General features: G+C 33.2%; 1 protein-coding gene across 1 annotated transcript in view; it reads right to left on the bottom strand.

Annotated features, from left to right (window-relative positions):
• TECRL (trans-2,3-enoyl-CoA reductase like) overlaps window positions 1-15905 on the bottom strand; it is a 75386-nt gene extending 59481 nt beyond the window's left edge. Inside the window, exon 1 of the mRNA XM_056111321.1 lies at window positions 15625-15905. Coding sequence (XP_055967296.1) covers window positions 15625-15858 — 234 coding nt within the window. The 5' untranslated portion in view covers window positions 15859-15905. The remainder of the gene's footprint in view (window positions 1-15624) is intronic.
• Between the last annotated feature and the right edge of the window lie 1690 nt (window positions 15906-17595).

Here is a 17595-nt window from a genome sequence, read left to right as displayed (position 1 = left end):
AGCTGGAGCAAATAAGTCTAGTATTGGGGGCTAATCTTGGACTTTGAAATACCTTTCTCAATAAGCTTAACAATTTCTAGCATTTTATTTTAAATGACAAATGGGTATCTCTTCCTTATATTTTATTGGAAGGGGCACACCGGGCAGTGCTCAGAGTTTACTTCTGGCTCTGTGCTCAAGGATCATTCCTGATAGGCTCAAGGCGCCAAATGGAGTGCCAGAGACTGAACCCAGGATATTTGTACAAGGCAAATGCCCCACCTTCATGCCATACACTTTAAAAATTAGTTGTCACTGTATGTTCATTTATTCCCTTAAATTTGCCATTATTGTATTTAAAGAAATATAGAGTACCATGGAGAAGCAGAGTGATGTAGAAAAGCAATGAAGTTAGCAATATAAATATGCAAATATTTTCTATTAAGTTGCCTGTTCAATATGGGCCTGGATCATAGTCCTTTAGAGAGACACAAAATAACATCAAAGATTACTAATCACAGATTTCGTGGAGAGCAGGTATGAGCCGGGGGTGTGGGGGGGCGACTAAAACCTCATGGGACGGGGGGCATTCCCGTCCATCCTTCACGCCCTACCGAGGCCACCAGTTGCCCCCCACGAGCGGCTCTCCAGCACGGCCACAGCCCCAGAAGCACAAGGACTTAATGCAGAACCCAGCAGCTTGGAGCAGAAAAGTGAACGGACTATGTGTTAATCCAGGCCATCATGTCTGCCCGGAGGGGAAAGTTCTTTTATAACACTCTATCAGATATAGATAGATAGATAAATAGATTTTAAAAATTTTAACATGCTCCGCCCTCCTCCCTCTGAAAAGAAAGATGGCAGCCGCATGGGAGCCTTGTGGAGAGCAGGTATGAGCCGGGGGTGTGGGGGCGACTAAAACCTCATGGGAAGGGGGGCATTCTGGTCCGTCCTTCACGCCCTACCGAGGTCACCAGTTGCCCCCCACGAGCGGCTCTCTGGCACGGCCATGACTCCAGAGCACAGAAACCAATCTCTTAATTATCTGACTCTCAGTACAAATACTTCCAGGGTTAATTAGCAAAATAGCGGAAATCCAAAAAGAACATTTAATTCTTGAACCCAGCTGTAGAAAGCGAATCACTTCACAATGCTTTTTCAGCATGTCTGATTTGGGGGGAGGGGGTAAACTCTAAATAATAGTGGTGCATCTTTTATTGAAACAATGAATCTAATCAAAGCAGATAGAGTGCCAACTAGAATTCATCTTCCTCACAGGCATTGGGAGGGGTGGGGGGTGGGGTTTTATTGGGGTTCTTCGTGGTAAAAAATAAGTATTGGTAAAGGGAAAGGTGTTTGATATTTGCATGAATGAGACCTAATCCTGAAAGCTTTGTAACTTTTCCCACAGAGATTCAATAAATAAATAAATTATTTTAAAAAAAGATTTCCAATAATAGATACTATAATAATAATAGAAACATTTGAAATATTATGAGAATTAACAAATTAGACATAGAAATTCAAAGTGAGTATATGATGTGGGAAAATGGTACCAGTATGTTTACTTGATGCAGACTTAACACAAACATTGAATTTGTGGAAATCGCTGTTCTTAGGGAAACACAATAAAATGAAGTGTAATAAACTGAGTAAAATTTGTATGATCTTTCTAAATACATTATTTTATCTCCAGTCTGAAAAAAAACATAGGTCTATCAAAAGTCATGTGATAGAGACTATGTTTTTTATATACATAGCGTTGTTATCATATATATTTAATTATTTGAGTAATTCTTAGTTTAGCCTGATAGACACTGTTAATTTTACCTATGATCTATATCTAAAAAGTGTCAGGACTTTGAAAAATAACTGCTTTAAATCTATTTAGTTGAAAGAAGCTTATTCTATTAGCTTTAATCCTGATATAAAAAAAACCTCCAAAATACCAGATAACACCTAGAATTTGGAAGTGATGTACATACATCTTTTTACCTATATCAAGATTTATATTGCATTATGTTAAATATAGACACTGTAAGATGAGACATAGGCAAAAAAATAAAGAAGATTAACTCTTGAAAGTCTATATTCATAATAAATTTTTGACATAAACTATGCAAGATAGAAGTTACAATTATTTCTGCCTAATTGACTGACTACCTCCATAAATGCTACTACACAATGCCAGCCACTGAAAGTTATTTTATCATTTTTCAAATATAGCTAGCTGTATATTTCATGTCACAAAATTTCATTCTCAATATTGAAATAAAATCAGAGTATATCCCGTTGCATAGAACAATGATTATTTGGTGATTAAATTAGCCATACTCAAGTGTAAAAATAAGCAGTTCTTTATCTAGAAGTTTATCTCATTATTCCCAAATTTGGATGTGTTATAGTTTTATACTCTCAAATGTAATATACAAAGTAAAATATTTGTGTATACATAGATAACATATTGATCATATATTTAAATAACTAGAAATGATCATACATGTGCTATACCAAAAACTTTTTACTCCAACGACATTATAGATTTTAAAACTAGAAAACTTTAGATAATTTTATTGATAACACTGATTTTATATTATTTAGGTAACAAATATAAATATAGCATTATAAATCACTATCTATATATACTGTGTGTTTTCTGGTAAAATGTCTAGCTTACAGTTGAATTGATTTTCCCAATTTAACTAGTTCATTACATATCTTTTCCTTTCTGGCAGTCAATGTTTTTTTTTCTTATAGACCAATAATTTCTTTATATTTTATTTGTATTTTGGTTTCCTCTTACATGAGGAAAATCAAAATGTTCATATTTGACTTCTTTTACTTTTCATTCATTCATTCATCATCCTGTTATTCGTCGATTGCCTCGAGCAGGCCCCAGTAACGTCTCTTTCATCCTAACCCTGAGATTATATTCAAGGCTCTTTAGGAGAATGAGACCCATCATTGTTACTGGTATTTGGCATATTTGGTATGCCATGGGGAGTTTGCCAGTCTCTGCCCTGTGGGCAGGCTACATTCGATAGCCTGCAAGTTTGTCCAAAGTAGGAATGAGATAATAAGATGTCATAAAAAGATGTCCTGATAAGATGTTCCGGGAGCTGGATTTTATAGTACAGGGGGCCAGGTGGTGGGTGTGACCCCCGCCTACTGGAATTTGGAGGATCTGGGTGGAGGATGCTCGACTCCAATCCGAGTAGGCTTGGAGATCTCGGCCCCAGAACCCGTGTGGCTTTGTCCCTCTGCCAGTACCTTCCTGTGTGCGGAGAGTGGACTCAGCATGGTGGTGGCTGGTCCTGGAGGTCTTCGGCTGCCGGAGCCCTGGTCGGGGCGGGGAGGAAAGCTCAACCCGCTCCCCTCCAAGGGACCCTGGCGAGGAACAGCCAGGCGCAGGGGCAGGAGACTGCACTGGTCTCGCCCGGGAGCTGGATTTTATAGTCTCTGAGTCTTGGGCGTGATGGGATTACACGGCACCAGGGGGCCAGGTGGTGGGTATTTTACTTAAGCATCATTTTCTCTATATCTATCTATGTTGTTTATGTCGCTGTAGCAGCAGGATGTGTGTGTGTGTGTGTGTGTGTGTGTGTGTGTGTGTGTGTATGTGTGTGTGTGTTTTCTTTTTCATTTGCTTAGGTATACTGAGTCTTTTACTATAATATAAAAAAAAAAGGTACTTAGGTTGTTCTCAATTCTGGGCTATTGTAAATAATGTTATAATGAACCTGAGGGTATACACACATACACATACACAGACATATATAAAAGACATATATACATATAAATATACATATGTATATATGTCTTTTAAATTATTTTTTTACATTCTTCATGGTAAATACATGTAAATGTTTGGTATTGAGATAATGGAATAATAAAGAATCATAGCTCTAAATCATTGAGAATTTGTTATTTTTGTTTCTGGTTTGGGACCATACTCGATGATTCTCAGGTGTTAATTCTGTCTCTACAGACAGGATTCAATCCTAGTAGGGCGCAATTCAATCCTATAGGGTGCTTAGGATTAAATCCAGGTTGAGCACTTGCAAAGCAAGCTCCTTACCTGTTATACTATCTCTCCAGGACCGGATGACTTGCTAGTTTTTATTAATGCACAAATTTATATATCAACCATGTACAAGAATAGGATATTTTCTTCATGTGCTTCAAGCATTGCCTTTACTCTCTTTTGTTTAAGTAATAACACTCTCACAAATCAGAAGAATTTCTTATTTTCTTGATTTGCATTTCTCTAACAATAAGAAAAGGCGATTATCTTTTCATGTGTCTGTTTAATCGTGTGTGTGTGTGTGTGTGTGTGTGTGTGTGTTTTCTGGAAAGAGTCCTACCTAGTAGTCTTGTTTGTTTTATTTTTGTTGAGTTAAAGAATTATTTGTATACCCTAGTTATTAAATTTTTGTTGGATATTTGAATACAAATATCTCACCTACTCAATAGGATTCTTTTCTTTTTTGATGCTGATTTGTTTCACTATATAGAATACTCTTAGTTTAATGTAGCATACCTGGTATAATTTTTCCCTTGTTTCCCCTTGCTATTTTAGTTAAATGCCCAGAAGCTCATACAGCTAATACCAAAGAAACAAATAAAAAACTGAGGGGTTGGCAAGAGATTCCTGGTGGTAAGTAACCTGTCTTAAGTGATGAAAATCCTAATTTATCTAGAGGTGTTATCTAAACTTGATGTTCTATAACATTTGATTAAAACTATATTTTTTTAATTCTGCCTCATTATACTAAATTTTTGGTCACTAGTGAAGACTGATCTAGATAAAATCAGTTGGAAGTGAACAACAGTTCAACAAGATGATGTATTGAATGTAAATAAACTTATGTATCGATTGATTACATGTGTTACAAATAGGTAGATATGCTTGCGCGTCAAAAACTTAATAAGCTAAGGTGAGACTTAATGGCTCAGTAAAGAATTAGCTAGACAGTTATTATCTCTCAATGGAGACATTGATCAATTTGCAATCATAGGTTGAGTCTTGTCCTTTTAAATTTCTTACTTAAATGACCATGAGACAACAGAGTTAAAAATAACTTACTCATTCTAGAAAATACACAATATGTAGTTCAGACTTTCACAGCTGGCCCTTATTTCTAAAGGTAATGTGATGGTGAACATTAAAAGTAATTTAAAGCAATATGATCAGGAAAACAAAGCTAAATAAATTACTAGTCCTTTTTTTACCTCTTATATCAGAGTATATTCCCACGACTAATGATTGTACTAGTTCTTGGGAGTATAATTGATATGAAAAAATTAGTATGTTTCTCAAATTTTATTTACATGCTTAAACTATGACATGCACTAAGAATTAAGCTATCGGGTTCCATTATCAGCAAAGGGCTAAGAATATATATCTATTCAACACCAGAAATTATATATTTAGAAAATTAAAAAAATAATTAAAACACATATGAACCTACATTTTATAACTATAAAAAGAATGTCTCATTTTTTCTTTCACTTTGAATAAAGACTTTATTTTAGCTATCAGTGTTCAGGATTAATAGCTTTTCTTGCTATTTATGCTTTTGTGTCAAAAATCAAACTAGAGCTACATAAAGTAAAACTGAAGACAAAGGTAGTTTTTCGGAAATTCTTGAAAATTATGAATTTCTCTTTGTATATAAAATGAACAACCAATATCTGAATTATCTCCAGATTTTATGTTAAATTAAGATTCAGTATTATTAAGTTAAGTTTGTTAGAAGCTAATAAAATAGAAATATTCAAAAGAACACAAAAGAATATTGAAAAATATTTATTTGACATCCAGTCAGTCAATCTTCGGTTTTTGCTAAAATAAATTATTAAAATATATTTGGAATTAAAAAAATTAATAGTAATAATCCCACTGTCACTGTCACTGTCCTCCTGTTGTTCATCGATTTGCTCAAGTGGGCCCAGTAACATTGTGAGACTTGTTACTGTGTTTGGCATATCGAATACATCACAGGTAGTTTGTCAGGCTTTGCGGTGTGGACGAGATACTCTTGGTAGCTTGCCGGGCTCTCTAAGAAGCAGAGGAATCGAACTCAGGTCGGCCATGTCAGCCACATGCAAGGCAAATGCACTACCCAATGTGCTATCGCTCCAGCCCAGTAATAGTCCTAAAGTCAGAAAAACCCAAAAATGAAGTAACATTGAATATTCATTTTGGATTTAGCATAATGGGAAAACTTTAAAAGGGGTAACTAATAACTCAGTTTTTTTCATATATGTATTAAGAATAATGAATTTTTAAGAAAAAGAATACATTTCTAGAAACAGTTCACACCTTAATAAATATGTATAACTGTTTCATAAGAAAATTAAATGAATGTGATTTTATAAGGTTACTTATGTGGTGACAGTTTGATGATTCCAGGTTATTCATTCAATCTCAGCAGCTCAACAGGTTTTGAAAATTATTTGATGTCTACCAATTTAAAGATCCATAAATAAAATAAAATATACTGATAGAAGAGTTTGAAAAGTTTGCATATTTGTGTAGGAAATTCATCTTAGCCTTCCTAAATTCTCTAGAGGTATTACTATAGTGATATGCCATCAGTTAAATCTTGAAAGGAGGAATATGTAAAGCACTTAGAAAAGATAATTTCTACTTGAGAAGAATGCCCTTTTCTTTTAGAGATATACACATGATGATCCTTCAGTGTGCTGGGAATATTTATAACCAGAAGAGATTTCAAAAGCCTCTCAATTTCATCACTAGAAAATAAAATCATCTATCTGGACTCAGACAGCACCTAATTCATATCTCTGTTTTAGTTTGTGTGATATTAGCTTCTGTTGCACTATTTACATTTGACTATCTGTCACAATACTGAAAACATCCGATAAGCAGGAGACATATTATTTAGTTTTGTTCAGTTCTAATACAGGAAATGGTTTCTAAGTCTTTTTGTTTTTTAAAACATGTATAACTATTAACTTCATTTTTCAACTTTGATTTAACCGAAAGCAGAATTATTTATTTATTTATTTATTTTTATTGAGGGACTGGAGCAATAGATTAGCGGGTAGGGCATTTGCCTTGCACACAGCCAACATGGCCAACCCTCAGCCCCTCTCAGAGAGCCCAGAAAACTACTGAGAATATCTCCCCCGCACCCCAAAGTCTGGCAAGCTAACCGTGACGTATTGGATATGCCAAACACAGTCACCAGTCTCACAATGTTACTAGGCCCACTCCAGCAAATCGATGAACAGTGGGAGGACAGGGACAGTGACAGTGATTTTTATTGAATCACTGAGATACACAGTTACAAAATTGTTCACGATTAGGTTTCGGTTATGTAATGTTCCAACACCTGTCCTTTCCTACCACCAATGTCCCCAGTCTCCTTCCCCCCTCCTGCCTGCCTCTGTGGCAGGCACTTTTCTTCCCTCTGTCTCCCTCTGTATCTGTCTCTCTGTCTCTCTCTTTCTCTTAGATTTTTAAATTCACAATATGTATCCATTTAATTCCTCCTATTAATGGTGAATATTTTTATTTCATATTTAAATTGAAAAGAAAAATGATATTTATGTACTTTCAATGTCTAAAAATGTGTTATTTTAGCTATGTTTCATTCTGTATGTGTAACTTTGCATGATTTGAAAATTACTATTTAACTTGTCTATCAGAACAATCTGGACCCTACAACAAATTTTGAAGAAAAATATAGATAGGACATGCTTTAATTTTGCAGCAAAGATGCAGCAGCATATAGAAATTTTGACCAGTTTGAGTCACCAAAATACTGGAAGTTTTTCGATGTCAGATAGTTGATTGAATAAATCATACAGAACTGACTTAACGTATAACGTATTTTTCTATTTGTAGGCTGTAAAGATAGCACAATGCTTAAGATACTTGGCTTGAAAGCGGCAGACACAGGTTCAATTCCCAACCCCATGTATGATTCCCAAAGTCCTGCCAGGAGTGATCCCTGAGCCTGGTGTGATCCCATTGCCAAAAAAGAAAAAAAAATTCTCTATCTGTCATGGACAGATGCATTTGTAAAATAAATTCAGAATAAATAACTAGAGAAAATAATAAATAAGAAACTAGAGAAAACTAATTATCAAATGCAGACCTCAATAAAACATTATTTGATTGAAATAAAGCATTTCTTAACACTTTCAGATTGTTAGGAGAGTTTAGGTGATCATCATATAATGAATATTATTGATGTTTTAAACAATTATTTTATTGGAACAAGGAACATAAGCACATTTAGGAAATCATAGCTGATACACAAGGGTGACATGTAAAATGAAAGTGAACTGGACAGATTATTACAGAATATCCAAACAGATGAATTGAATTAGATAATATCTCATAAAGAAGAAATTGTAAACTGTGTTTTAGGCTTGGTCAGTCATATATAGAATTAAAAGAAAAAATAATGGAGAAGTGGCAGAAATGCATATTTTGTTCAGTATGCAAAATCAGTCTCATTAAGTTCAATAATGAGTATTGAAGATTAAATAGAAAACATTTAATAGTATTTGTGTTCCTTCTTCATTTGACACTTCTGACATCTCTCTTCTCACTCAAATATTCTTTATTCAGCTTCTGTGATTGAGTTTGCTTAAATTTGTTTTCTGTTTCTTTATAATCTGTGAATTTTTATAAATTGCCAATGTTGGGAAACACTTGCATTAATTTTTCTTTTGTGTAACAGGTTATAAATAACATTATAATTATCAAAAGTATTATCAAAAATTCTTTTTTTTTTTTTGCTAATACCAAGTTTAAGTTTAATGTGTCAAACTGAAAAAGTCAGATGGTGTTTGTTGCCTGAGGCCAGGTTAAGGAAGCGGGGGCATCTTGCTGGTTAGTGGCAATATGTTGGTCTTGTTCAGAGGATTCCTGGAATGGCTAATAAATTGTACAAGAACTAGAGACCCTATATAATTCTTTTAGGCCAGCTGGTGACTTTGAAGGGAGAGGTAGGAATTCATTCTAGGTAACTGACACGTAAAACTACAGAAGTTGAGCCCTTGGCCATCCGTAGGCTGTTTGGTTTGGCAAGCATAGCCAAATCTACCATAATTGGTTATTGTCTGTGTTCGTGTGTGTGTATGTATGTGTGTGTGTGCATGTGTGTGTGTGTGTATAGGAAGATAGTGTAAATGGTAGAGAAAATATTTACATATTAAATGCCATGAGTTCACTTCCTGGCAAGTTCATATACTTCCACACCTCCCAAGCATCACTGGGAGTGGTCCTTATGGAAATATATTTCCGTTATTACTTTATAACTACACCCATCTCATTGCTTTGTTTTTCATCTTCGTATACATGTTACAGTACCTTAGAATTCCTTAATTTGTCCTTGTTTTATTCTTCTTGTCTACTAAACTTTATGAAAATCTGTAGTGCATCGCACTTAGGAATGAGTCAAACCTGTACTGGCTTGTGTTCAAAACTTTGTTTTAATAGCATCAACTTCTTCATTTGAATTCATTATACTTTAGTTTCTTCTTCATAAAAAGGGCTGAAATTAAAGATCTAAATATTTTATAGAATATCCTGACCCCGCACCAGACTGTCTTCACCAGGGCAACTCTGAGAGGAGTGGGTTGAGTTTCCCCTCTCTTCCCCAACAGAACCCCGGCAGCTGAAAACCTCCACAACTCAACTGCAGCCATGCTCAAGGCTGTTCTCCATAAACTTGGATAAGCCTCACCCACGAGAGGAACTGCAGAAGAGCCCAGGTATTTGGGACCCATGACTGAAATCTTCAAGCTCGATGGGAGCAGGACCTGGCTTCTTTCCCCCAAGTTCCCTCGTTTTCCATTAGCTTGGCAGTCACACACACACACACAAACTGCTCCCAGCACCATGTAATCTCATCTGTCATCAATGGCCAAGATCCAGAGACTCTGAAATAAAGCTCTCAGAAGAGAGCAATATAGGTCTTACCCTTACCAATGAATCTGCTGTATTCTAAATTTCAGAATTCCTGGAGCACAAGGCCATGAATGTGGCCACACAACTTCTCATATTCTATTTCACTACCAAAAATAGCACACATTTGCTTGGGTTTAACATACCATGTTTGTAATGTCTTATACAAGGGCTTAATGGTCCCAGGATAAGATACAACACTCTTCACACGCTTTCCTCTTATAGTGGTGGGAAGGTGCATGATGGTGGGATTGGTGTTTGAATATTAAATGGAATGAATTATTGTGAACAACTTTATAAAACTAAAATTAAATTAAGAAATGTTTTGTAGAAAAAAATTAAAACATACATATTAGAATATGTTCAAAGATAAAAAGTAGACAGGTCTATAAAAATAATAAAAATCTGTCTAAATAAAAATTGTATAAATCTTTGACTGTATCATGCATCATAAGAAGTCAGAGAAATAGATTGAAGAAGAAAGAGAATTAAGGACATGGTGGGCAAAGAAAAGGTGAAGAATGAAGAGGAAAGGAAAACAAGAAAAGGAGAACGAAGACAAAGAGTAGTGAAATAAAAAATATCTTTTGCATATTCATGATACTCAGAAAATTGCCATAAGCATAAGTGAAGGTATGTGCCATTTTCATTTTACAGATGAGCAAACCCAGGCATAAATATGCTAAGTATCATGCTCAAGGTAAAATATTAAGATCGGCAACATCAGAAACAAAGACTTTCTCAAAATTCCTAGCTAAAGTATTAAAAGTGCAATTTTTATGCAGTTTTATTGCCTTATAAATCTCTCTACTGTTCTCTGGTGAAAAGACGTATTTTTACCATTAGAAGAATTAAAGAATGATTGACTGATTTAGTTGTAATAAGGGTTGATAACGTTTTTTTGAGAGTTTTTGGCACAGAATAAAATAAGTCTATAGAAGAAATAATGCCTGGGGTCAAGTTTCTTAGATAAAGTTTAAAGAAGAAAGGATAGGGTGGTAGGGAAATATTTATTGCTTCTTTAGAATTTTTGACAGTGATCTTGAATCATTGATTTAGCACAATATAAGTTTCTATCATTTTGAAACATGGAAGTAATACAGTGATAGTAATTAGAAATAATTTTTTCAATTGTTATTGCATTTTACTTTATTTTATATACTTTTTCATTCTGATAAATGATATTTAAAATATATTTTAAAACTACTCTCCTTTTTATCATCTTAAGCTAGCCATATTGCTTTAATTTTTCATAAATAATAAGTTAGACAATATTTACCCCAGTTTGCATTTTCTTTATTGAAAGACAAAACTTTGACTGTTACTAAATTATATACTAATATGAACTTAAATTCTGTACATCTTTGATGGGTGCGACCAGGAGGTATTTGGACTTTCACTGGACTAGTTTAAGTAGATGTCTTTTCCTGTGAGTAACTTTCACTTATTACAGTCTTAACGGTTGCAATGATATAGAAAACATTGAGAACACCTTTTTTAATTTGGAGCCACACTCATGGTGCTCAAGTGCTTTTCATGACACTGTGCTCAGGATTCATCCAGAAATGCTTAAAGGACCATATATAATATCAGGGTTTTGAACCCAGGTTAGCAATGTGCAAATTAACCACTGTCCTTTCTATAGTATCTCTCTGGACCTTGACATTATTTTGATGTTAGTAGATAGTTGGGTAATACTTGGCTATGCTCAAGGCTTACTTTTGCCCTTCTAACAGAGCTCAACTGTTCTGCCCACTGTACTATCTCTCTGGACCCAGAAATCATTTTTGATAGTATATTCCTCTACCTGAACTCTATCACTGCTAAACATAAACGATCTGAAAAACCCATATAAGCAGGCATTTACTTATTTGTTATATGTTAGCTAAAATAATTTATTTGTGTTATGACCTTGGTTAAATGTTGGAACTAAATAAAATTGAAAATAAATGGAATTCTTGATTTTATGAAACTACAATATTGTAATCAAACCAAATAGTAAAATTATTTTAAAGGAAAATATGGAGTATATTAGATGTTAGTAGTATTAATAATAAAATGGAAGTAGAAAATATGCCAGATAATATTGGTTGACTTAGCAATTCTAAATAGAGAGTCAAGAAAGGCCTCAAGGAAAAAAAGTCATTATTGAATGAAAACATAAAGTAAGACATAATAGTTTTGAATTAGAAGAGCTATTATTTCACACTCTTTAACAGGCTTCTTCTGGTTATTATGTAGGAATATTCTGAGGAAAGACAAAATTGTTGGCAGTAGAGGTGATAAAATTTATCAGAGTTTGGATAATTCTAAATATATGTCTGGGAAGATAGATTGTATGTGGGGTGTTAGATTAAGAGATGAGTCATGATGCTTCTAAGTGTTTGTTTTGAACTATTTGAGGGATGTGGTTCCCACTCATTGCCTTGAAAAATTGGTGAATTTTGGGTGGAGACCAAGGACTCAGTTTTAAATACAATAATGTTGAGTTTGAGATTTAAAGTATCCAAATAGATCTAGAGTGAGTTACATATATGGAGATAAAATTAAATATGTTTGCAGCTCATGGAAAAGTTTAAACTCCAGTAATATATTCAGTAGTCATCATTAGGCAGATGATATCTAAAATTAGTGGACTCAGAAAGGAAATAATGGCAAATGGTGTGTAAAAGTTCTGATGACTGGTGACTGTCAATATCTGACAAGTCAGATAAAAAGAAGCAAGAGGAAAGAGAGAAGACAATGAAGCAAGTTTTTAAAAACGTACTTTTACTGTTGAACTCAATAGCAGAAATTTTTAAAGAAGGTGATATGCTTAATGCTGCTAATTGTTGCAGACACATTAAATAAGATAATCATAAAATGACCTTCAGTTGTAACAAGGTATTTACTGCTTCCTGTTTGGTTAGCTCAACAACTCCTTACTCTGAAAGATAATGAAATTAAGTAGTGGGTTTAGAGTATAATGAAAAGAGAAAGTAAAGGTAGAAATAATGAACACTTACTGAAAGAAACGAAAGATTTGAAACAAAATAGTGAGAAAATAGAAAGGGAAAAATAAAGTTTAAGTTTTATGTTGTACATGTGTATGATTATATAACAGAATATGTTTCTTTATATTTTCTTTAATCTTTGGACTTTATCAGTATATTTGTCTTATAATTGTTTGTGCTTTGTTTGTGTGTCACAGATGGCAATGCTCGGGAATTACTCCTGGGTCTGCACTCAGAAATTACTCCTGACAGTGTTGGGAGAACCTTATGGGATAAAGGGGATGCAACTTGGGTAGGCTGCATGCAAGGCAAGAATGCTACCCACTTTATGATCTCTCTGGCCCCATATAAGTCTTATAGTATCATGAATTTATTTTTTATTTTGAAATTAAAGTAATAATACCTAGAAGAAAAAAATTACTAGAATTTACTATAACTTCTAAGATATTGTAGCACTGTCCTCCCGTTGTTCATCGATTTGCTCTAGCGGGCCCAGTAAAGTCTCCATTGAGAGACCTGCTATTACTGTGCTTGGCACATCAAATACATCATGGGGAGCTTGCCAGACTTTGCCGTGCAGGCAAGATAATCTTGGTATCTTGCCAGGTTCTCTAAGAGGGGTGGAGGAATTGAACCTGGCTCGGCTGGGCCGGCCGCCTACAAGGCAAATGCCCTACCACTGTGCTGTCTCTCCAGCCCTCTTATGTTATTCAAAAATTTATATTCAATCATATATAACAAATGTGAACAGATCACATCAGTACATAATCATCAATAAGTCAAATTTAAATTCTTCTTCAATACCATAAGGCTTATACTTTTTATCAGTATGTTTACTCAGATTGTATGTAGTTTCATATAATTATAATCCCCACATTACTCCTATCATGTGCAAGACACTCAATACCTAACACCTATTTTAAAAAATGTACTATGTTATAGTACATTACATAGTATTTTACATATACTATACTATATTACATATACATACACTATGTTTACCCTTCCCTATATGACTGCAAAATAGATTTTACTAACATTTATTCTAAATAAGGGTTCTAAAGATTGGTGATCCAATAAAGAGTCTTCATATAAATTATTGTTGTAGCAGGAATTCGATGCAACTGTGATTAATTCCAAATTTTTAATGTTTTATGGCCATAGTACATACAGAAAAAAAAAGGAACTTAATTGTACAGCACTTCTCTTGTAATCTAGGTATTGTCACATACAATTAAAAACTACAGCAAGAACTTACTGTATATATGTTAATTTGTCAGAGGAAAAGAACCTATTGACTAGCAAATAGAATCAATCTTTCTCATGTTAATAGACATGAACTGCTAGAATCATGAAGAGATATGTACATTAAACCAAGTTTATTTTAGTTTTAAGTTATCAAACTGAAAAAGATAAACAAAATTAAAATCAAGTGACAAGATAACAATTTGAATTTAGCAAGTTTTATATCATACAGCATTGATTGCACAGTAAGGGATGGTGAGAACATTGTTTTTAAACAAAGTTAATCCCCCTTTGGCCTACTAAATGCCTCAAAAGGTTTACCACTTGAGATGCAAATACCAGAATTCTCACAATTCAAATATGAGTTCCCTAAATGAAAAGCTTATCTCAAAATCATGCTAGCTCACAAAATGCTAGATTCTTGTTCTACTTAATACTAAAAATATAAAACTCTGTGTCCTTATTTTAATATAATCTTAAGACCAGAACATTTAAATGTTTAAGAAAAACAATCAGAACCCCATAGATTTCTCATTACTTTAATGTGGATTTTGTGATAAGGTTTAAATACTATCAGAAAGATCACAATAGCATTCTTATTTTAGAATCTTGATCTTTGAAGTTCCTAGCCCAATTTAATATCCAGCATTAATAATCTTGTTTTGCTGCTTTAATTTATTTTTTATGTTTTGGATATTTTGTAGTTAAATATATCAAGATAGATAAGCAACTTCTGATGTGATTTATTTTTATTGATTGTCTTGAAAGAATCCCAAATCTTAGTGATGTATTACACACAAGCATGGAATTTATAATTAATTTTCTTAAATTTTCATTTCTATTGTAAATAATATAGATCCTATGATCATATAATTATTTTAATATATTACCAAATAAGACTATAATGATCCTCTTGGAAATAAAAAAGCAGCAAACAATCTTTTTTGGTCACTTCTTTTCTAATTAAAGGAGTGCATATATAATCTTTTATTAGTGAAAAACATGTAATATAAATTATTAAAATGTTAACTAAGGCACTTAAAAAAATTGAACACAATTGTTCTCCAGTTAATAAACTATTCTTACTAGTGAAACGTGTTCTTCAGGACCAATAAAGTAAATTTTAATTATTTTAATGCATTTACTTGATCATATATGGTAAGTATGATTTTGACTAACTTTGCCCTAGATATTTTATCTCCTGTTAATGGTCAGTGTTAACAAGAAAACCAGAACCTAATGATCATTAGCTGCCATTTACTGAAACAATCTATAAAGTTTCCAATTCACAATAAAATTAGCATTTAAATAAGACAGATATTTTTAAAAAATGATCTTGGCTTTTTGAAACAAGAAATCAGTAATCTTTGTTACTGAAATCAGTAGTCAGTGTTAAAATAAGAAATCAGTAATCTTTGGGGAACATGAGAAAAATTTAAATACATAAATAAAACTCACCTTATCCACAACACATATCAGCTTTCCTGTTTGAGCATCAAATATTTCAATCTCAAAGTGAGTAGTTTTTGAAAGTTTAACTGTTGGAGTTGATTTTAGAGGGCCTGCTGAAAGTACAAACTGCGACATAGAGTGAAAATTTTTCATATCATTCCTTGGTACGGATCGTGTAGCTCCTTGGGAAAATAATTCTCTCTTGGATTCTGAAACAAGGGACTTGTCCCTTTTGAACATTGTGTGAAATACCAGGAGAATCTGTCATGACAATAGGAGATACTTGTAAGTGTGCTTTCTTTGCGCCAGTTAAATACTGTTGGTGAGACCTGGAAAGGTCAAGTGGCATGCCATTCCAAGAGTTAGGTTTTATTTAGCGGGCTGCAAACAATGACAGATCCTAATTCTATATATAGCACACAATTGTGAATTGCTGCTGTGGAGAGGATTACTTTAACCATGCCGGAATTATTTTTTGCTGTCATCTTTATCTGTGTAAGAAGATATCATATTCTTAAAGTGACCACTAGTGTCCAAAATTCCAAAGTAAGGAAAAATAGACGTTTAAATTCTAAATAGTCTAATCCTTACATGCATGCCTCTATAGTTCTACATTTATAATTATATTTTTGATTATAGAATCAATATATATAAATTCACAATTATATCTTTAAAATTGACATGATGCTATCTTATAGTTAGTTAAAAAATCTAACATTATTTCATAACAAAACATCTTATACATGACAAGGATCTGGCATGATGTATATAAGTATATACATGAATATACAACTATATATTATATAATTCACTTATCAGATACAAATACATTCTTTAATTCAGGGAGTAAAAAGACACTGAGTAATGTATGAACTTTGAATATGTAGATAAAAATTTATAATTTGAGAAAAAAACATATTTTGTAAGTTCTATACATTTTGTATTTTTGAAAGAGCATTATATTTTATGTAAAATCAGGGTTAAGCACAACAACACTAACTTCCAAAGACCAAAGAAATCTTAGAATGAATAATAATAATAATCAGAATGAATAATAATAATAATAATCTGAGATTAGTAATTTGGTGATCTATATAATTCAAACACATTCGTTCAGGAAAATTATTTTTAATGAAAATGAAAGTTTCTAAAATTAGGCTAAAATTAGGGCGTGTGTATTTAATATGTGTGTGCATTAACTGATTTTTAATTTTGACTACACAAATGCATTGAAGATATTCTTGAGCACTGTTCACTTATCATAATCATTTTTCAGATCCTACACCTATAAATTGTGGGTTACTACCCATATGGAGATGCATAGTTGAATAAAGGGGTCATGAAAAATCTCAGAATTATCTTTAGGTTGAAAATGATATGCATTGTGAAGGGCTCTTGCCTTACACATGGCTGACTCACGTTCATTACCCAGCACCATATAAGGTTCCCCAAACTTGTCAGGAGTGATTTCAGAGTATAAACCCTGAGGATAGCCAACTGTGGCATTAAAAATATGAAAATATTTTATGTTACTGATAACAAATTAGTAATATGAAATTATTAAATAATTAACCATATTATTAGGTATGCAAAATATTTTATTTGTATACCTATATACCAATGTAAAACTTTATCATGTGTAAAGGAGTCATGAGTAGGTTCTCTTTAAATAGACATTTAACAATTTATAAATGAGTCTTGAAGGCATGGGTATCATCATGTGAAGCTAATTGCATGAGGATATAAACTATAATTACATTTTAAAAATAATTACATTTTAAGAACATATGATATTTTAGATATTTTTGTATTACATAAAAGTAATACTCACCTATGTCTTCAAGGAACAGTATAATTTCTGGCATAAAGTAATTACTCAACATTGTCTGTTGATAAACAATTTTCACGTGACTAAATTTTTCTCACTAAAGTAAAATATTTGCCAGTGATATCACAATTTATTCTGATACACCTGAA

Source organism: Sorex fumeus, unplaced genomic scaffold (genome assembly GCF_029834395.1).
Source record: "Sorex fumeus unplaced genomic scaffold, SorFum_2.1 ptg000013l, whole genome shotgun sequence".
Lineage (NCBI taxonomy): Eukaryota > Metazoa > Chordata > Mammalia > Eulipotyphla > Soricidae > Sorex > Sorex fumeus.
Note: the sequence above shows the minus strand (reverse complement) of the source record. Positions and strands in the feature narration are given on the sequence as shown.